At 44.1% G+C, this 22,501-nt stretch overlaps 1 protein-coding gene across 2 annotated transcripts in view; it reads right to left on the bottom strand.

Annotated features, from left to right (window-relative positions):
* Positions 1-5,740: 5,740 nt before the first annotated feature.
* LOC137641964 (WD repeat-containing protein 46) overlaps positions 5,741-22,501 on the bottom strand; it is a 65,241-nt gene continuing 48,480 nt past the window's right edge. For both annotated transcript variants that reach the window (XM_068374532.1, XM_068374531.1), the window contains exons 8-10: positions 10,826-10,973; positions 10,346-10,485; positions 5,741-6,066 (exon numbers count right to left, since the gene is read on the bottom strand). In XM_068374532.1, coding sequence (XP_068230633.1) covers positions 5,785-6,066; positions 10,346-10,485; positions 10,826-10,973 — 570 coding nt within the window. In that variant the 3' untranslated portion in view covers positions 5,741-5,784. The remainder of the gene's footprint in view (positions 6,067-10,345; positions 10,486-10,825; positions 10,974-22,501) is intronic.

Below are 22,501 nucleotides of genomic sequence, written 5' to 3' on the forward strand. Positions count from 1 at the left end.
GTTATGAGTCGTCCTAATTTGTACAGAATCTGTGTTAATGATGTACAATTGACTCTGAAAAGTAGAAAGATCTAAAATATCATTAAGAACTAAAATACCACGATAGAAACTGAATGAAAACAATGTAGTGCAGTACAGTGGGTTACCTAGTGTGTTAATCAAACGCAGGTAGGCAATGGTCAGTGAATTGGTAGGTTATGAGTTGACCCATCCAAGGGTGGCAAGCATTCGCAGATTCTCGATCTTTGTTACCTAACCCCTACAAATGTGGAGGGGTGACTGTGATATTATACAATTGACATGTTTCTACAGTACAGTACATTTTAACAGGAATGCTACGTATGCTAATTTACCTTTACTGTACGTTAATCGTACATACACTAGAACAATGCAATAATTCAAATAATAAATCAAATTACAAAACTATAGTAGCATACAATTGACAAATATTTCTACAGTACACAATATATTACGTTAAAATTAAACAAATTAATTACGTAAATAATACAGTATATAATCTAAGAATTTTACATATAAATGTCCATAAACTTACCAGTTTTATTCCAAACTTGTTTTGACTTGTACCCCTGCACCAAGATGAATCGCTGAAGCTTGTCTCCGAAAGTTTTGACTGTCTCATCGTCCACAGAAGCGACTTCCCAGTAATTTTCATGTTCTTCAGGGCAAAACACCATTTGAATTTCTCAAACTAGCCTTTGCTGACTTGGAAAGGTGTATGTGGCGTCTATGCTGGTGGATGGTCGAGGTTAATCATCCATGAAATAGCGGAGCAAAGACTTGGCTTTTTCCCGGATGATAAGTGAGTTGATAGTCGTCGGTTTGAAATAGTCGGGCTACAAGAATACTTATTGCGCAACTGCGAATGAGTGAATTTTTGACAAAGCTTATATGGTTCTCTGTATCGCAAATGACTGAATATGCACATATCAAGGGCTAACTTAACTAATGATTGATTACGATCACCAAATTGTGGAAAAATGAAAGGAGTCTGTCTCAATCCTAGAGAAACTACCTTCTTAAAGGATGACAGGATCAACCAATTATTGATGTACCTCATAAAATGAATCTCATTCGATTGGGTCCAAGTTAAGACGAGGGTGAACACACTCATGAACACCTGGGGAGCGGTAGACAGTCCAAAGCACAGGGCCTTGAACTGGTAGGAAACTCTCTTTGAGAATGAAGCTTTGATACTTTCTGCTGGATTGATGGATCGGTAACTGAAAACATGCATCCTTTAAGTTTACAGAAAGCATGAAGTCATCCTTCCTTATGGCTGCATAGACTGTGCTTATTGTAAACATCTTGAATGGAGTTTGCAATACAAACTTGTTCAGAGGAGAGAGGTTGATGACTTGCCTTGGACGACTTCTAGTGTGTTCTCGTCCATCTTTGCCGTAACATCTGTTTCAAGCGCAAAAGCCTTCAGTGACTTCTGAAAATACGTCTGGAATGTCATAGGATAGCAAGTGAAAGGTGGCAGAGAGCCAGAGAAATGAAGTTGGTTTCAGTTCCGGAAAGCCACCACTCAGCGGATAAGGGAGTCATGAGCCTCCTTTCTCATCTTCTTGACATCCCTTTGTGAGAAAAGTGCCACTGACTCCAGGGATTGGTGCATTCCTAAGAGAGAGCAAGTGTAGAAGCTTGTCCTACCTGGCTTGTGAAATGAACGACCACTGCATCCCTTCTCTGGAAGACCCAGTTAGCCCACTGGTCTGGTTTGCCAACTGGTGCACCAGAAAAGTCACTGACTTAGTGCCTGAGGATACAGTACATGTATTTCTTCTTTATTCTGGTATAAGACAAAATCCTAAGACAAAGTAAATTATGGTAAGTGACTAAATTAGACCAGTGTTCTAACCATGATGTTGGTTGGAGGATTGCCACGGAAACAGCAGAGGCCGAGAACCAAGTGCCCTCACACATGATTCTCTTCACATTGGCCCTTGATGTCAGCACTGCAATTGAAGGGTCTATTGGAAGAGGCGCTGGTGCAGAGAGATCCATGACTTCATGAGACTCCTTTTCCTTCGGCAGGCTACAGTTAGTTCCTTCTTCCCTTTGGAATATTTGCGCATTGGACCAAGAATAATGCTGAGGTGATACTCCAAAGTGGAGGAAAGAATCAACAATTGTCATCTTGATTCCAATGGCAAGCTACCATTGGATCTACTCTCCACAGCAGCCAAAGAGATGCGAGATGTCATGGAGTCTGAGTTGAGGAGGGTGATCGTGGCTCTGAATATCTCAAGCACACATTTGGAGTGCTTGTTCTTGGTCGAAAGAGGGCTACAGCAGAAGTCCCAATGTCCTGCAAGGGAGCTGAAGTATGTTAAACTACATGTTGTGCTGCCACCACAGGACTTAAGCATTCTGGTACCTGTGGGTTATATCTTGCAGATAGTGTAAAGGCTCTCAATGTTTCGGAAAACATAGTATGGAGCCTAGGAGTCACCTGTTTCTGACTCTTGTCATGGCTGCCTCTTGGGAGATCCTGTGCTAAGGGACGATCCCTTGCATAGGAGTCGCTAGAGAGTAATCATTTCCGTCCTGAGTAGTTACCGAGTAACCCCGGTACAAAGGATGATCTTAGTGGTTTGACAAATCAAGTGTCGAGAGGTGATATGTATTATGACAGTGCCGAGAAATAACAGGTGACTGATCATCAAAATCTTTAGCAAAGCTTGAATCCTGGTCTTTGGATGTAGAAGCCCGAGGGTTCCAGTCACTTGACGTCGTCTTGAGTGTGGGTCTTCCAAGTAAGTGACCTACCATGGGGTGTTCTAATACCAAGTCCAAGCATTGGGTAATTCTTCTTGTTGTGAATGATCACTTAGTGCGTAGCATACAGAGACTGGGCGCGAGATGATCAAGAGGGTGGTGATCTGGGGTAAGGTGAGACCTGGAGGTGGAGACAGAGTGCGAGGACCCTTTGCGTGCAGAGATTGGTGACAAGGAGACCTAATGCCTGCTGTTTGTGCTTGTGGCGTTCCTGTGCGTGATCATTGTCTGCAAGGTGATCGAAGGGATTGTTCGCCGAACGATTGAAATGATTATGCACATGGAGAACGAGCTTGTGGAGAAGATAGATGACTAGGAGAACCACGATCTACCTTCTCCTTACATCTGCGAGGACGGCTCTTGTCGTTTGGTCAAGTGAGAAGTGTGATTTGAAATTTCTTCTCCATTCGCAGGTTTCTTCAGGGCAGCTTTTGATGTTTGAGGTGGTGTCACAAAAGCACTTCTGGAGCATCCCAGGACTTGAGAGGGATGAGGGCGGGTGCCCGCCCAGGCCCTAACCAGTAATACTAATACAATACAGTACTTCTGGTAGCAAAAGCATGAACGTCTATACCTTGTACCAAATGTCTTACCCGAGGATCAGGGTTTGGTACTGCACTACTATCCAACCAAAACCATGCGAGGAATCAGGTGACGTCTCAAAAAAACTCAGTCTGATAGGTCATCCTGTGCTTTGGCAACCTCTTTTTCTTCTTGGGGATGGCAGGTGCCATGTCTGCAGGCAATGAAGAAGGCACAAGGACAGGAGAAATGACAGGGGAAGGCGAGTGCATATGCTTCATTTCCATCTTGTCATTCTTAACCAATGTCAAGGAATTCTGGGCTATTCGTGACCTCTCTGCAACAGGTAATGACACAGGAGACTCCAGAACAGCAGGCAAAGTCTTGTCGAAGGTCTACAAACCACGTCGTCTCTCTGCAGAAGGGGCAGCTAAAGACTTCTTAGATCTAGCATTAGCTAGCACCTCAAAGTCTCTCAGCAGATGGTATCTCATCCATGCATAGGAAAGGCCACAACTAAACTAGCTAAGTCCTTGCAAGGGTCATCAACAGGCAATACAACATGAATACTTTGAGAGAGAGTCAGGGGTGGATATTGCCTCTACGGAGGGAAGACAATACTCCTGACTCCTTCCAAGCACTCCCAGAGGGTAAGGCAGTCTCCCTTCTTACAAATATCCTACGGAGTACCCAGCCAAGGAGGAACCTGAAGGAGATATGGCAGGCTTAGTTCTTGAAGAAGGGAGAAAGAGCTATAGTTTCATTGGCATCAGCTTGGGCATTGCCAAGCAAGATGCCAATGAGTCCCTCTTGACAATCATCACCCACTGTAAGGAAGCCCACACCCTACATTCCTCATAAACGGATGCCTGTGAACAGAAGAAAGTTAATAGGGATCTACCTATGGCATGCTCATATACCGGCCAGTTTTACCTGTGCAAAACGGCATGTCTGCTCTTGGGCTAGCCATCTAAAACAAGCTCACAAACTAGATTAATTAACCAGATTAAGGATGCAGCGAAGTACATGCATATAGGACTGTTACCAGTCAAACAGATATTTGCTCTATCTGATGGGTGGGCTAGCCCTACCTCCCACCCAATAGTCAACCATTGTTTACCATAGAAGCTACTATCAATATCCAAAAGAAATGAGAAAAGTAAGATTTCCACCACCAATACAATAAGGAAATGACTAACCTGGTTAATTATGGACTGAAAATTCAGTAATTCTCCTCATTACCAAAGATGATAAAAGAAAGAAAATGTTGAGCATTAAGGGTAACTCGAGATATAGATAATTTCAACGACACAGGGATAGTATCATCATTGTAACCATTACTTGAAGGACTTTGCTTCATTTTGACTCTTAATTGCACTTACTTCTAGGCTTTAACTATACCTCCATTTCCACTTCTTTTTCTCCATCTTGCTGCCTTACCTCTTATCTTATCTTTTTCTTTTGTTGCACAGGGGAACAAAACGGTCTCTCGGCCGTCTGTGCAAGGCCACCCCATGGGGGTAGTGTGCTGTCAGTTAATCTCAAGTGATGCACTGTCGTCATTACTTTGCAGTCCTTTCTGTGGCAACTTACTTTGTTCCATCTTGCTGTCCATACTGTTCCTTCATACTGCAACTGCAGGGTTTAACCCTTTGTTACACATGGGCACTCAAGGGCATTCAAAGTCCCAGTACTGAACCTTCTGGCTCAGTCATCAAACCCATCCTAATTTCAAAAGATTGCATCTCTCTCCCTGTTTCCATAAATAATATTTGATTCATAAACAAAATCTCCTTTAGTGTTTGTGTCCTACTCTTTCACTGGCTTTTTATTATTGACATCATACTCTTGTCAATATGTGTTATCATATTAGGCAATATTTTTATTAATTCTTGGTAGTTTAATCAGACCACTGAGATTGTTATAATGTGCCTTTTTGAGTTTCGATGGTAAGTTAATCTTATTTTGTTGCTTTGTAGTATCAGTACAGAGTGTTAGCAGTGCATCGATTGATTTTAATAATAAAAAAGTTATAAAAAAATATACATATTTTATATGTCATTACCACATCTATCACTTAAACAATGATTGGAAAATACCTTCGTCTCATGCCATTTAGAGTTTAAGATAGTGAAAAGCTAAAGAAATTTGTTCAATACAGTAAATATTGTAAAAAACAATCCTTGCTTATATACAGGAACAGAATATCTCATTGATCAGTAATTCATTTTGCCAAAGGATTAATGATCCAAAAACTTATTTCAAATGGAACAGTATAAAAAAATCTACCCCAGTTCCTTTCCTCCATCTTTCTGTCCAACCACTAATCTTCTATTACATACTGCAGCAATGAGGTTTTCCCTCAAGCACATGGGCACTGAATGTCCCAAATTCTTATCTAATTAAAAAAACGAAAGTTATTACATAACATATATTTTTAACAAAATTACATTCTTTAAATCATTTCTGTGTCTTACTATGAAAGCGATCAAGAAGACCAAATGACTTTTTGGGTTTCTGCCGTTTCTCTTCTTTTAAGCCTAAATTATCTCTAGCAATAACGGCATCCTTAATATATTCTCGCTTCTTGATATCGAGAGTCTTCTGCTTACGCTTGAATTTCTGTGCAGAACCACTCTTTCCTTTCATTCTGTAACGGGGCTGCACATCCAACTTCGGCACCTTTACGTACTTCAATGCTCTTTTTGCTTCTAATTTTTCCTCCAGTCTCGGTACATCAACCTGAAGCAAGAATATTAATAAGGTATATTATTAAATGATTGATTAATCATGAATAAGTATAGTACATAAAAATAAAGCATTTATTATTTTCTGCATGTGGAGTCATTATGTTGTGTTACCCTTTACTTTAGCCTCATGATATACTGTAGTAATACTAAATGTTAACTGCAAAACCCCCTCGAACAGCTTCACTGATTTCTGGCTTTTATTTTTCATCCATTCGCTTGTCTGTTTCCACCTGGCTGTTAAACTCCTTTAGCTTAATGTTCTCATTTTCACCTCTTTCCCAAAATAAGAAAAATTCCATGGATAAACCCCAAAACTTTGTCGATTATAGAAATGTGACATGATGGATTTATTAAACTAACTTGCATCCAAATAGATGGTGTTAGCATAAATAAAACATCATGAAATATGAATAAGGAACAATTATACAGTATTAAAAGAAATTACTCTTCAAAATCTTCTCAATGTGATTTGCCACTGCTATTACTTTACTTTAAAAATGAATATGTTATTTTTAAAGATTTTCACATATCGAATAATATTTTTCAAGTCTGTACAAATACATTTATCAACATTTAATTGCTCTTTAGGTGTATTCAAAACTAAAACTTTTTAGGTATGAAATGAATTAAGATATTATGTATATAATTTCTACTTTTAAATGAATTATTTCTAAATTCTACTGTTACAAGTATTGCTGTATTGAGTAGTTAACAATCAACTGGTAATATTTAAAGGCTATATTATCACATACATGACCAAAATGATTTCTTCATGAATGCAGAGAAAATTGGTTTAAAAACAAATTACAAAATTTATGAGAAATAAAATGCAGAATCCTGCACCAGTAAATTAAAGAGATTCTGAATCACCATTTGATACCAGGCTATCCTGTCTTTCACAAAACAACTTTTACATATAGTAAATTACCCTTGCTGGTAGTATTGGGTAAAGGCATGGGCAGTTGCTGACAGTAGTCCTTTCATTATCTATACTACATGTCAAATTTTTTTACAATTGGGTCATGCAGGTTATTCACCAAATACCCATGGGTCTAACAAAACCAATTAAAGATGGGATAATACTGCTGTATACAGTAATACTTCGGATTATGAGTAATTAAGAATATGAGCAAGAAATTTCAAATTGGTAAACGAACATTGTATCGGTCTGCGAGCAAAGATTTCTACCTGTATTCACAATACCAAGAAATAAACATAGAAATAAAAACACTAAGTATAATCTATGGCATTTCTGGTTAATTTCAAAATAACTTTCCAGCATGGAATGCACAGAAAACTCATGCAGTATTCCTGGAATATTTATGCCATTTTGTCTCACCTTTGCTTGTACCCCATCCCCAAAGCTCAGATCTCAACTTTTTAACTCTCCCTAAAGTATTCATACCAGCATCATCTAAACCTCATTTGCTAGCATTTTGGTAGTGTTCTTTTGTAAAGTTGGGATCACGTGTTCTTTACAAAATTGTGATTGACATTGTTCACATCAAGTTAGTATATAATACAGGATCTCAAAATTGACCCCCAAGATGATAAACAAGGAAGGGGAGATGATAACCTTAGAGCTGAAAAACGAAATTATTGAGAAGCATGATTAAGGTATGCGTGTGGTTGCCCTTGCTAAAATGTTCAATCATACAATGTAGACAATTTGCCAATTCTCATGAAAAAGGAATTGGCATTGCAAAAGGGGTGCTGACCATTCTGGAAGATGTCCAGGACGTTGTTCACAAACCATGGAAAAGGAAGCAACTTACGGTCCCTAGCCCATGAAAGGCTGTCTAACCCTGTTGTTCTGTACGAATGCCAGTGAGAATTGCAAAATCAAGCCTCTATTGGAGTATCACTTGGAGAATCCACAAGCCTTTAAAAAGTACAGGATGCAGAGGATGTGACTTAATGTCAGGTGAAAGTCAAACAAGACATGGGTGACCCACATCTTGATTGTGGAATGGGTCAATGAGATTTTGGTCTTGAGGACAAGAAGTACTTCATGGACAAGAACTTTCCACCCTAAGCTTTGTTACTTATGAACAATACTCCTACTTATCCTCCAGCCATTGAAGATGATCTAATGGATGAGTTCAAGTCTATCAAGATTAAGTTCCTACTGCCCAACACCACTCCTATTTTCCAAACCATGGATCAGAGGGCAATCTCTAATTTCAATAAAGTGTACACAAAGGTAATGTTTCAGCCATGTTTTGTGGTCACTGAAGGGATCAACCTCATCTTCCAAGGGCTTTGGAAAGAACATTTTCACACTGTCAGCTGCCACAAACTGATCAACAAAGCCTGGTTAAGGATCACCTACAGATCCCTCAATTCTGCATGGAGAAAACTGTGGCCTGAATGCATTGCTGAACATGATTTTGAGGGAATTGAACCCTTGCAGGAGGAAGTTAATGATGGAATTGTATTCTTGAGCAAGAAAATATGGTTAGAGGTAAACAAGGACAATATCAGCAATCTGCTTTAGGAATAAGGAGCAGAAACACAAGGTAATGCAGAAGATTTCATCAGATGAAGAGGGACAGAGTGACAAACATCTTGCTTAGGGTGAAATAAGGTAAATGTTAAAAATATGGGAAGCTCTGTGAAATTTTGTGGAAACACATCACCCAGATAAGGTTTCGACATGGAGAGCAGCGAATCTATTTATGGACAATAGAATGTCCTATTTTCATACCATTTTAAAGACAAGATAAAAACAATCTTCTCTAGATAGATGGCTTGTAAAGATTGAACACAAGTGCAAAAAAAGATGACCAGTGTCCAAAAACCGTAAGTGATTCCACTAGTGATAGCGAATGCCATTCAAGAGGCCCCTGGCGAGTACAGTGGTAATGTATTCACCTAGCATTTGCATGGCAGAAGATTGATCCAAGCACGGGACCGTGAGCTTAAGCTACTTTCTGGAGGCCACTGCTGTGGCTGGGCACCACAGTAGGGGGTTGGGCTTGCCCTGATGACGTTCTGGTGAGCATCTAGTCTGATGAAACTGGAACTGAAACTGAAACCAGAAACCTTTAACCTTTAAGAGAGAACACCAAATATTTCACTAGAAGGTCTCATGGAGGGAGATTCTCCTTCCAAGCAGTACACCCCTACTCCTTTCGCCTCCTGCATGCCAGCCACGACTCTCCTCAAAGGTAAAGTGCGAGTTAAAGAGTCAATTTGTTATTTCTATTTTTTATTGTTAATCATTAATTTGTATTTATTTCTGATATTAGGGGTTATAACTTGCTCTTTAAATAACTAAAAATCATTAAAAATTAGTGTATATGTATATTTATGGATGTGTGGAATACGTCAAGTGTTTTGTTTTTATTTCTTATGTGAAAAATTGTTTTGGCTTATGAGCAAGCTTCTGGAACGGATTAAAACTGTAATCCAAGGTATCACTGTACTACACTTTGATGTTTGTTCCATTTAGAATGACTGGTACTAATTGTTAGTAAGACAAACACAAAATAGCTTGTAGCTCAAGACACTTTAGGCATGAAGGGCGACGACGTCAGAAGCGCAAAAATCAAAGGCACGGCTCTGACAACAAACAATACAATCAGATCTAATATAGCCCCATGGTCCCCTTACTTGTTGGCCGGGCAAGCAAAGGCTGGCAATAATGGTAAAAGTTGAATACTTATGTCTGCACAAAGGTACTAAAATCAGTTCAGCTTTGAGCTCAAGTTATTTTTCCATTCCTAGTCTGAAGCTATATGAAATACTGTAATTTCATGGTGAGTAGCAAGATAAAAATTAAAATAAAGAAAATGAACCAAGGCATTGAAATTGCAACACTTTGGAAGAACTGCAAGGGTAACCTAAGTAACTATTTCTCATGAAGTGCAGGAGACCTACGAATCAGACTTTAGATTAATTACAGTACACGAGAATGAACCCACCAGAACACATTAAACAACTCTTTAGAAAAGGTGAAACCATTTATAATCATGCAGAAAATAGTTGTAGAACAGAACTAAAAAACTAACAGTAAACATGTCACTTAAGGAATCATTTGTCTAGTATTGTTGTTATTCCTTGCATAAACTATGAACACAGCAGTGAGTTTGTTTTCCTGTTTCCTATTGAGCTCTGGTAACAATGTTAGCCCGTCAGGCACTGCTTGGCCTTTTTGATGCTCCCTTAAATCACAATACTAACCTGCATCACAAATGAATGTCATAGTTTCCAATATGTCAAGAGGCATGAACAACAGATTACAGTACAGTAACTAAAACGAGATATACCTGAGCAATTGTACATGGATCCAAAGTAATAAGTTCGTGAGGCACTTTCCCCAATAGGGATTTGATTTCTGCTTCTCTACGTCCACTTGTGCTCAGGTAAGGGTTTGCTTCTAAGGCATCGAAGTTAGGTTCTCCAGCACCTATGAAAATAAATAATAAATATAAGTCCTAACATTGCACATTGCAACTTCAATATTTGACAATGACTATTTCCAAAGACTGTAGAGTACTAAAATTTGCCAATGCAATTCAAAATTTAACAGGTATTTATCAACTGTACTGTACTTCTAAATAGTCCCCTATCATTAGTTTGTGAAAAAAAAAAAATACCTTCAAATGCATTTCTGAAAAAATATTTTTTACTACTACAGTACAGTAATATGTAATATCAAAATTTTTTGGTGCTCTTGATGTTCAAATATAATTTTACTAAAAGATTAACTGACTCCATAGGTGATTAAAATATCATCAAAAACTTACCAGGAATGAGAAGACTTGAGTATCCTGTGTATGTAGACACACCTAGTACATCTTCATATGAACAAAACTGCATACCAGTAGCTGCACCTTTGCACTCATGCCGCATGTATGGAAAAGAAAGCACTCCTTTTGCTACTCTATCATAAACCTGAAATAAAGAATTATATTTAAGTACTATTATGTGTATATTACCACAAAAAGGTATCTTCACTTCCTACACTAATCACAATGTTACAACTCATTGTCGTCCCAGACCATGATGCGTAGCAGGAATGAGCAGTGATGCTGACAGGTGCACAAAAACCAAAACCATGTATCTGGCAACATATAGTGCTACCATATCTAGCTTAGCTTCATGGTTTCTATTTGTTCACTTAGCAAAGACTGGCAAGTAAAGTTGAGAACCTAAATCTACACAGAGGTGCACAACTCAGTGAAACTTTGGTCTCAGAAGTAAGGTTGTTCCAGTCCAGTGCAGTCCAATAACATTGCCAAGGTGAACAGAAAGATTAACATCAAAATAAGAAAAAAACATTGAAACATAATTGCTACACTTTAGAAGAACTACAAAGAAAAACCATATAATTTTACATGAACTGCAATATGGCTAAGAATCAAACTATAAATCAAAGTAAGCTCTGCCAGAATGGACCCAAAATGAATTCTGTGGACAGGTCCATTGAGTTATCTAGAACTTAAGAACGAGCCTGCCCCGACAACTGGCGGAGGTGCCGTAAAACAGTACTCACTTGCTTGTTGACATATGCCACTATAGTAATGTTGTTGCTCTTCAACATTATCACTGTTGGAATGATTTAATTGACAAAGAGTGCTGCCTTTATTTCCCATAAGTTAATGGGCAGGCTCTCTTCTTTGGATCAGCACACGGAGGCAATCTGATTCCTTCAGTGTGCTAAAGGATTCAGATGCGCCTGTGAAGAGCAGCCATTACGAGGAGAGCACTTTGAGTTCCCTTGATGAGGTTCTCGTCCTTTAGCCACCAGGTTAGATTATCCCAAACCTTTTGGTCCACTGGAAGCAGGTGGTCACAGGGGTTGGTGGCTGCTGTCGAGTGTCTCTTCGGACTTCTGATGGAAATCCACGTGTGGAATCAGCATGAAAGGTCGCTCTACCCTTCTCAGTTTGCTGATGCAATTGTCTCATAGAACTCTCGCTACTGAGGTATTTATCAAAATTTCCAGTACTTCGTCCACTGCTTGGAAAATAGATTTGACTTCTCTAGGATTAGGATCATGGCAAAAGCGTTAGCGAGAAGGGTGTTCTTCCTCATAGGGTGGAAGAACAGTGCGAATTTGTTTCTCCTGCTGAATGAACTTAGAAAGCCGAGCGAGCTCAGCTGGCCTGCTTTCCCAGGAGGGATTGCAAACTTGGCCGAGGAGGCTCTGAGAGAAGAACAGAAATAGCTAGCATCATGCAAGAGACTACCCTCCGGTGGTAGGCTTTGCCGCTTCAAAAGTTAAAGTAACATGGTATGCCGAAATAGAGGTTATCTGGAGTCAAATGCACATCTCTCTTACTCGTTCGTCCTCCAGAAGCGGCTGAGACGCCGGAGAAAGAAGGTGGGAGTTCTTCGACCTCGAGGATGATCCTGAAGGAGAAGAATCCCTTTTAGACTTCTCCGTCACAAACTGAACAGCTTGCACTGAGAGGATGGCTACTCCCGACACTCTGCGCAAGGAGACTCCTGCATGCATGAGTGTCATCTGAATCCTGGACAAACAGAATAAGGCTCCGTCTTCTGAGCCGACATGACGGTACCACAAGGGCACTCTTCAATACCAGGACTAACCAGCATAATGGTGAGTCTTCAAAATTAATCACTCTTTAAAAGAAAAAGAAAGTTAGTTTATAGCAAGTTAAGTAAGGATTAATGGGAGAGTAAAATGAAACGTCTTCACTCAACTGAGCCAAGATCAGAAATGGGTATACAGCCAAGCTATGTATTTCAGCAGGGTGGTCAGTCTATCAACCTACTAACTAGCAGAAAGGATCTTTACCTCACGTTAAAAGTTTATGGCTTATTTTTCAGTAAGCCGTAACAATATATCTATAGTAAAGAACTAAAGGATTTGTATACTGAATCATGTTGCAACAAATTGTTTTATTGACTTTAGTATCCGTTTATTTTATAATGCGAGTCTTTTCCTGAATGTCAGAACTTATCGCATGAAGCCCAACGCCAGCCTACTGAAAAATATTACTTAGAATTCAAGTTTTTAATTTTAGAATGGTAATACTATGCATTATAAGATGACCCCCTAATTTTTAGGAATGAATTTTGGGATTTAAAGGTCGTCTTATGTGTGGAAATATCGTCGTCGGCGCCCACTCGTGTCCGAGTATTGGGTTCTGTCGTTAGCCATCAGCCTCCTATCTATGGGGTGGGTGCTTATGCCTGATGTGGCTGTTAAGTCCTAGTCTGTGGTGGAAGAGTCGCGGACAGTGTTCGCAAGGGAGGGTAGGTGGTGGGCGGGGCTGTTCTAATCGCTCTCTCCTTCTTCTCCTTCTAGCCTCCTCATTTTGTCTCCTCCTCTCCTCGAAGTCCACGGTGCCATGGTGTACTGTACTCCTCCAGGTTTTCCTGTCCCTGGCTGTTTCTTCCCATGAGGAAGGATCGATGTCAGTTAGAGCCAGGGTGCGCTTTAGTTGATCTTTATAGCGCATTTTCGGGGCTCCTCGTGGTCTGGTGCCCTGGGTCAGTTCTCCGTAGAATATTTTATTTGGGAGCCTAGATGGCTCCATCCTATGCACGTGTCCTATCCAGCGGAGGCGGTGGTGGATGATGGTGGCCTCCACGCTGGACAGCGAGGCACGTTCTAAGACTTCAATGTTGGTGGTGTGGCTCTCCCAGGGGATTTTCAAGATCTGCCTCAGTTTCATTTGTTGGAAGCGTTCTAGGTTTTTAAGATCGTTACTATATAGCGTCCATGTTTCACATGCATACAGGAGCGTGGAGAGGACTACTGCCCTGAACACCATTATTTTGGTGGTCATTGTCAGTGCGTGGTTGTTAAATACGCGGCGGTTGAGTCGGCCAAAGGCGGAGTGGGCTGCCCTGATCCTGTTCTCCACGTCCTTTTTGCTTGTGGGAGCTGATGTTAGGATGCTCCCTAGGTAGGAGAACTGGTCCACCTGTTCTAACGGTTGGTCATTCACTGTGGTATTAAAGTTGGGGAGCATCAGTCCTGGTGGATGTTGGACGAGGGTCTTGGTTTTGTCTGAGTTGACTTGCATCCCAAAGCGTTCGTAGGCAGAGTTGTATGTATCAGCTAACGACTGCAAGTCCTCTGCCGTCTGACCTGGGGTGGCATTGTCGTCAGCATACTGCAGTTCTCGCACTGCACACAAGGTGGTCTTGGTTCTGGCGCGGAGTCTAGCGAGGTTGAAAGCGCCTCCATCCATGCGGAAACGTAGGTCGACTGAGGGTGTGTCTGGGGGAATCTCGTTGAGCATTGCTGCGGTGTATAGCGAGAAACACGTCGGGGCCAGAACACAGCCCTGCTTCAGGCCGCCGTTGATGGGGAATGGGTCTGAAAGAGAGTTCTGGTGGCAGACTCTCCCAACCATTCCGTCATGGAGGGCACGCACCAGCTTGACAAAATCGGGTGGGCAGCCATATCTTTTGAGGACAGCCCACATGGCAGGTCGAGGTACTTTGTCGAAGGCCTTTTTCAAATTCCAGAAGATGAACATTATGGGCTGTTGTTGTTCGAGGCTCTTCTCTTGTAGTTGTCGCGCACAGAAGATCATGTCTATGGTCCCGCGGGAAGGTCGAAAGCCGCACTGGGACTCTGGCAAGACGTCTTCTGCGAGAATAAGGAGGCGGTCAAGGAGAATCCGAGCGAAAATCTTACTCGCGATGCTTAGTAGTGATATTCCCCGGTAGTTGTTACAGTTCTCCCTGTCTCCCTTCTTGAAGATGGTAGTGATGTTTGCATCGCGAAAGTCACTGGGGGGGGTCTTGGTCTCCCATATTTTCAGTATAAGGAGCATCAAACGGTTCCTCAAGCCGGGGCCACCGTGAGTGAGGAGCTCCAACGGGATGTTGTCTGGCCCTTGGGCTTTGCCGGGCTTCATGCGCTGCAGGGCCTTGTTGAAGTCATGGATGGAGGGTGGTAGTGCCATCCAGTGACGGACGGGATGCTGCGGGGTCATTCGCAGGAGATCGTCTGGGGTGTCTGCTTGGTCATTGAGGAGGTTCTCAAAGTGAGACCTCCACCTGGCCAGGATGCCCTCGCTGTCGGTGATGGTCATGGCCCCATCCGCGTCCTTCAGGCTGCCCACTGATGACCGTGTGGGACCGAATATTTCTTTTGTTGCTGCATAGAAGCTGCGCAGGTCACGTTGGTCAGCGAAACTCTGTATTTCTGCAGCTTTTCTTTGCCACCAGGTGTTCTGGGCTTCACGGATACCTCTTTGGCAACCAGCTTCAGCCACCTTGTGAGCACATTTGTTAGCTGCTGTTGGTTGGTTTTCCAAAGTCAGGCGTGCTTGTCGTTTGGTTTCAATGAGAAGAGAGATGGTAGCATCATTCTCATCAAACCAATCCTGCCGTTTCTTGGTGGTGAAGCCTAGTGTTTCCTCCGTGGCACGGGCCATGGCGTTTCTGAGGGTGGTCCAGTGGTGCTCAACAGTGGCCTGACCCACAGGGTCTGCGAGGTATTGTTCGCAGGCCTCCTTGTAGTTCTGTGCCACCTGTGGGTTGCGGAGCTTACTACAATCAAAGCGTTGGTGTGGTACGCTTTCAGGTGCCCTTCTGGGTGGTCGTAGGGTCGTCACGGAGACTCGGGAGATGAGGAGTCTGTGGTCCGTCCAGCAGTCGTCCGCTCCGGGCATGGATCGGGTGATGCGGACGTCTCCTCGGTCTCTGGCTCTGGTCAGGACGTAGTCCAGGGTGTGCCAGTGTTTAGACCGTGGGTGTCTCCATGTGGTCTTTTGTCGCTTTGGTAACTGGAAGATGGTGTTGGTTACCACAAGTTGGTGTTCTGCACACAGACCCAGTAGGAGTTGGCCATTGGCGTTGCAATTTCCAATGCCATGGCGGCCGATGATTCCCTCCCACAGGCGATGGTCTTTGCCTACTCGGGCATTAAAGTCGCCAAGCACAACGAGCTTGTCATTGGCGGGCACTGCCTGGATGGTGCGGTCGAGCTGGGTGTAGAAGGCAGCTTTGTTATCATCGGTTGAGGTCATAGTCGGGGCGTAGACAGAGATCAGGGTGAGATGTCTGTCCCGCGTGATGGGGATGCGGACAGTCATCAGGCGCTCACTGATGGCCTTGGGAGCGAGGTTGTGCTGCTGTACTAGCTGGGAACGGATGGCGAAGCCGACACCGTGGATGCGAGGCTCCTCTAGGGCCTTGCCTTTCCAGAAGATGGTGTAGCCTGTTCCAGCTTCCCTGATGTTGCCCTCTTCGGGTAGTCTGGTCTCGCTAAGAGCCGCCACATCAACATTGAAGCGGGCTAGCTCCTTGGAGACGAGGGCTGTACGTCGTTCCGGGCGGTTGGTGTTCGTCACGTCTTGAAGGGTGCGGATGTTCCACGCACCTAAGGTTAATATTTTTTTCTTGTTATTTCGACTGGATTAGTGGGATGTCCGCCAGCCGCGGTGAGCTGACCAGACAGGTTTGCCGTGTCCGATGTTTACCCCACCTTTTCTAGGGGCCTCCCCATATGGGGTGGGCTGCGGTGTCCTCAATAGGCCAGCCCAGTCACGAGTCCAGCTGCCGAACTCTGGTGTCACGGCACCGTCACCAGAGAGCGACTGAATCTTAGACTCGCCGCCTGAGTGCAGTCGTGGGCTAAGGGCTTCCAGCTATCCAGGCCTGCCCCCTTCACCCACAGTGCTGTCGCCTCAGGACTTGCTGGTGGTGATGATGATGATGGTGAGAAAGAGATGAAGAAGGGTGGAGGAAACGACAGAATGCCAGTAGCTAGGTATATTGTTTTGGGTGGTCGTGGCTTTGCAACGGCCACGCACACACACTTGGCCCACATCATTTTCACCGCGGCTCAAGACATATGAGACAGGCGGCTTCTCCGATGTTGGTTGCATCGGGCTGCCGGGTTCTTGTTATGTCAAGGCCCGCCTTGTTGCCTGCCCGACAGGCATTGCCCTCTTCCGCCGGTGCTGGGAAGCTCCGCCGTTGGGGTCTTGTTTGGTTTGATTTTGGAGTTTTCCTTCTCCTAGCCTTTGCCTATCTTAAAATAAAGGAGAAGGCCTATAGGGGTCCAGTCTTGGTCTGGTCTCTCAGAACTGGCCTTAGCGGTATGGTTGAGCCTGCCAGGGTGGATAAACTACCCCTCCGCCATTGCCCAGCCCATCATTGAGACACTCAAGCCCCTCTACTGCAGCAAAGTGCTGGACCTTCAGAGGGGTGTGGAAATATACGGATTAACCAACTCTACTTTTTTCAAGTAACAGATTTCAAAGAATTGTTGATGGCACCATAGTGAGTACATGAATATAATATCTGGTGTTCCTTTGGGCAAGCATTCTTGGTCCATTACTTTTCATAGCAAATACTGTACACATATGTGGTTTGGCCCAAAAAACAAGCTTGCTACATATGCACATGATACTACTTTCTTAGCCTTAATTCCATCTCCTGAATGTGGATCTGGGTTTGCTGAATTCCTTAATAGAGATATAGCTAAAATTAGTGCATGGTGAAAATTATGGGGCATGAAGTTGAACCCTAACAAAACTCAAAGTATGATTGTAAGTAGGTTGAGGAGAGGCTCCTCTACATTGATAGTTTCTTTAATCATAAACAATGCCTTTAAAATCTTTATATTGCAAATTTACTTTTGAGAAACACATTTGGTCTGATTCTTCTTCAACTGCACAATAAATTAGCTTATTGAGAAAGTCTTTAAAAGATTTTCTGAAGGAAGTCTTTAATCCTTTCATTCTACCTTGTTTCGAGATTGTTCTCCTGTCTGGTCTTCAGCAGCTGACTCTCGTCTTAATTTGTTGGTGGAAAAACTTGCGATGCATTAAATTTCTTATCCATGATCTTGACATTAATCTCCGGCACGGTCGCTCACTTAGTTCTTTACGCACATTGTGTAAGATTTTCATAATTATGACCATCCTTTACATCCAGACCTTCCCAGACTGTACCATCCTGTACAGTACATAGTACTAGGTGTACAGTTAATTCTAAAAGTCTTTCCTTCATCATAAGGCTACACAATACAAAATATTCTAGAAGTTTTATGGCAGCTGTGACCAGATTGTGGAATGATCTTCCTAATCAGGCAGTTAAGAAATTCAAATTTGCAGTGGATGTTTTTATGTTGAACAGGCTAACATAAGTCTCTCTTTGTAGTTTATGTATGATAGATCTATTTTAATACTGTTACTGATCTTAAGATATTTTATATTCTTCATTCACTACTTCTCACATAGTTTACTTACTACCTTTCCTCACTGGGCTATTTTTCCCTGTTGGAGCCCTTGAGATATAAGCATTCGACTATTCTAACTAGAATTGTAGCTTAGCTAGCAATAACAGCACTAATAATAAAAATAATAATAATATAAACCTGAAATAAGCAAATGTAATGGTTTTATAGCATAGAAGAAAAAATTGTCTAAAAACATGAAAGTAATGAAACATGTAATAAATCTTGTCAAGAAAATATTGAAATGCAGTACATACAAAATTTGTTATAAAAAAATTGGAATACTATAAATGAGTATTCTACATATGCATCTACTACAATGACAAATTCGAAGATAATTTATATTTTTCCTAACCATACAAACCTTAGCTATTTACACAGGGTTTACCTTTTAGCGCAGCTGAAATGGCGAGCCATTAGAATTTAACGAGGGTGTATTACCCCCGCGCTAGTTAGCGGGGGGGTAGGGGAGTGGTAGCTAGCTACCCCTCCCCTCCCTCACAAACAGATGAATGCTCACTTTCACTTAGAGGTAGGACTTGTCTTGGGGGACAGGGCTGGCGGGCAAATGTGTGTAAATAGCTAAGGTTTGTATGGTTAGGAAAAATACAAATTATCTTCGAATTTGTCATTTGTTCCGTAACCGAAATACAAACCACGCTATTTACACAGGGTGACTTACCCCTTAGGTAGGGTGGAAAGTCCCCAGCCATACTGGCTTTGGCTTTACCCGGGGACTCAGAATCCGAGTGAGTAGCACTCAATAAAAGGAGTCCCTGCACCTCACAAGTTCCTTGCTTCGCAAGGAACCATGTGGCCTACGTAAGCTTGTGTGTGAAGGAAGAAGTGTGACCCGTCCTAGGCAGTTGACCTGGAGTTCCAGAAGGAACTCTGGGTTAGGACGTTCCCAATACCACCTCGTCAGGCTATGGGGGATGCGACCGTATTGACTCAATACTCGGAACACAAGGAAGCATGGTTTACCTGCAGAGGTTCGAGGTCAGCTATGCAGAGACCAGGATGCTGCATCCCCGTAAAGGGGATGATGAAGAAAGAAGTAAGGGCGAGACATACTTCTTTCGTTCATGCAGACTAAAACCTGATAACAATGCCCTCAACCTTCTGCTACCTGTCCAAAAAGGAGCCTGAGGTTAGACCAGCTGTTGTGTAGCCACCACAGAGCGATAGAAAACGTATCGAGACTCCTGTGGGTCACGCCCTGCAGGAAGCGGGCTGCGAAGGTCATTAGACGCTTCCAGACTCCAGCTTGTAGCACCTGCGTCACAGAGTAGTATCACTCGAAGGCGAGGGACGTTGCGATGTATCCAACATCGTGCTGTAGGGCGACGTGACGGGGGAGGGTCTGGAGACAGGTCGAGATGAATGTCCTTGAGTCCGGGCTGAAGAGGTATACTGGTGACTCTCCCCCATGTCCTCCTTGTGCTCCCAAATCGGCTGCAACTGAGGACAAACTGCAGCTGTTCCCAGCGCTAACCTCTCGATTCCTTTACTGGCAAGAAAGAGAAGGTCTTGGGACATCAGATACAGAATGGAGATTCGAAATCTTGAATGAATCGGACCGAAGGGCCGGGACCCCCAGATTCTGAGTCTAGCCAACAACTCTGGAGCGAGCCTGAATGTTGCCTTCCCCTCTTCCTTAGAAAGGGGGAAGTCGTAAGAGACCAAGAAGATTGCTTACACACTGGCCGTGGCCAGAGTGAGCAGGAGACCCAAGGCGGAATACAATCCGAGGCCTGTCGTAAAGGGTCTTGAGAAGATCTCTTAAAGGACTAAAAGTTCGAGCCATGCTCCAAGTTGGAGGTCTTCCTCCGACTAGGGCAGGGACGATCGTAGCTTCACATGAGCGAGGATAGATCCAGCGGGCAGGAAAAAGTTATTCCTTTAAGCCTGAAGGTCAGGGAAAGGCTGAGCGACAGGCTTCATTGCCGAGAGCGGAAAGGAGTTTCCTCCCGCCGAAAGGCAATAAGACCGTTATTGCTGGAGAAGAGGACTCAAGGGAAGAGGTATATCTCCCACGGCACCAACCACCTTAGACTCTTCACTTTGCCTATCGCAGATGACGCGACCTCCGTACCGCGACTGTAGCGGGTTGTCTCTTCTTGAGGAGGAGGCGTAGTGTCTCCAGGCATGAAGCCGAAGCGACGCCCCGGTTCGGGAGAGATGTCGCAGTGTGGTTGCTTGAGTAGTCTGCGCCGTGGGAGAAGCTCTCCCGGGAGTTCCGTCAGGGGAAGCAGAGGGTCCAGAAACCGTTCTGCGCATAGTCCCAGTGGAGCTCTCCCATTGAAAGGTTGACAGACAACCTGGTCTTGTTGAGACCCATTGTCCACAGACAAAAGGGAGGGAAGACGCAGGCGTCGAAGTTGTCCCACCATCACCGGAATGCATCTTGCCAGAGTTTCGGGGTCTGAGACTGGGGGGAAGAATAGCGGAAGATTGAGGTTCCAAGCTGTCGCGATCAGGACCCCCAGACCAGTACTTGCTGGTTACCCAAGGTCAAAGACCCCCAGGTACACTCTCTCTACGAGGCTCTGCACGGATAGTCTGAGAAAACATTCCTCTGCCTGGAATGAGAGAGCCGATGGTGGTATTGAGAGAATCTCAATCATCCCGGTATCTCTACTGCAAGATGTGAAGGTGTGAAAATGCGTCCCCTGCTGGTTAGAATACGCCAGAATCATGAAGTCGACGCGCACGGGGCGACTCGGCAGGAGCTGTAGGATCTGTAGAGGGGCCAGACTAAGGCCCCTAAGCCTGCCTGAATGATGGAGAGGTATCCTTCAGGTCTTGACCATAGGCCTGGACCGGAACATGCCCCCCCCCCCCCCCCTTTCCTTTGACGAGTCCGAGAACAGCATCAAGAATGTGGGGAAAGGACGAGAATATCCACTACCATCAAGAGACTCCATAGGTCAACACCCATTGCAGGTCTAATAGTTCCGCTGGTCCCATAGGGGCCAGGAAGTCCGGTTAAACATTGCCTGAAGCCACCGGAACTTGGATCGCCCCACATGGAACTTATCCTGAGGCGACCGTTCGGACTATAGACGGGTCAGTGAGGAAAGGAGAACTTGGAAACGTTCCAAGGTAGGGCTGAAAGCTCTGCTTGACTGAGAACAGGTACTGCGACTCTCCTCAGTCTTGCCACAGTCAACCGAAAGGAAGGCTCGGAGGATGTGGTAACAGAATCTGGCGTCCCCAGGTGGTCACCCATCCAAGTACCGACGTTGCTTAACCTCGCTGGACGGACGAGAAGCAGGGTTTCCAACGTGGTAAGGCCGTTGACTCAATATCATGGCCAGATACTCCAGATGTTGAGGCAGAGGAAGAGAAGGCTCCAAGCAAAATACCATGAGCCCACACTCGTGGTAAGCATCCGGAAGCTTGTCCCGGCGCTGAAGAAGGTCGAACCCGAGCCTACCGGAGTTGACCAGCCCTCCAAACAGCAGAGGAGGCGGAAGCCTGCACCTGAGCGGCCAAGAGGAAGGCAGGGAGAGTTCTCTGGGGAAACAAACCTGCTATGCCACGGCGGGATAGCCACACTGCATCATAAGCAGGAATACTTGCAGTCTAGGCTGAATTCGACGAGCACCCTGGAAGATGGAAGGAATGGAAACTGAAAGTACCCGTCCTTCCGATCCAGGGTTAAAGGAGTCCTGTCGCCTCGTTACCAGTCTGATCGATTCTGCTGGTCTACGCTGGCCGAAGTTTGTTCGACAAACTTGATCAGGGCTGAGAGGTCGACTAAGGACATCCCCTCTCAGATCCTTTCTTACAAGAAAGGATCGACTGAGGAGGCCGGGGGTGAAGCCGTCGATGATCCTAAGGAAGACGTTCGCCTAAGGTATGGATCATTCTGCCCAACCGGGCAACTCTGCTGACGCTATGGCATAGAGGTTCAGAGACACTGAATTCGCTGACAGAGACAGCAGGCGCGATATCCTTGGCTGATCACAGAGATTGTGCGGGAATGGGCATCGGGAAGCTGTCATTCGGATGAGTAACCTTAAGCATCCTCCCAGAGAAAAACCTGCAATCCTAGAGTTCGTGAACTCCTTTTAGGACTATGCCCCCCCGGGGGAGTCTCCCGTGCCATCTGTTCCTGATTAGGAGGAAACTGCAATTGGACACCTTGTCCCAGTTGTCGTAGCCGATAACTTAGGCCGACGTGATTGAAAGAAAAGGGCGCTGGAGCCCTGCAGAGTCTGGAAGAAAGCGCCTTGGAGGA

The sequence above is a fragment of the Palaemon carinicauda genome, chromosome 6 (assembly GCF_036898095.1).
Source record: "Palaemon carinicauda isolate YSFRI2023 chromosome 6, ASM3689809v2, whole genome shotgun sequence".
Taxonomy (NCBI): Eukaryota; Metazoa; Arthropoda; class Malacostraca; order Decapoda; family Palaemonidae; genus Palaemon; species Palaemon carinicauda.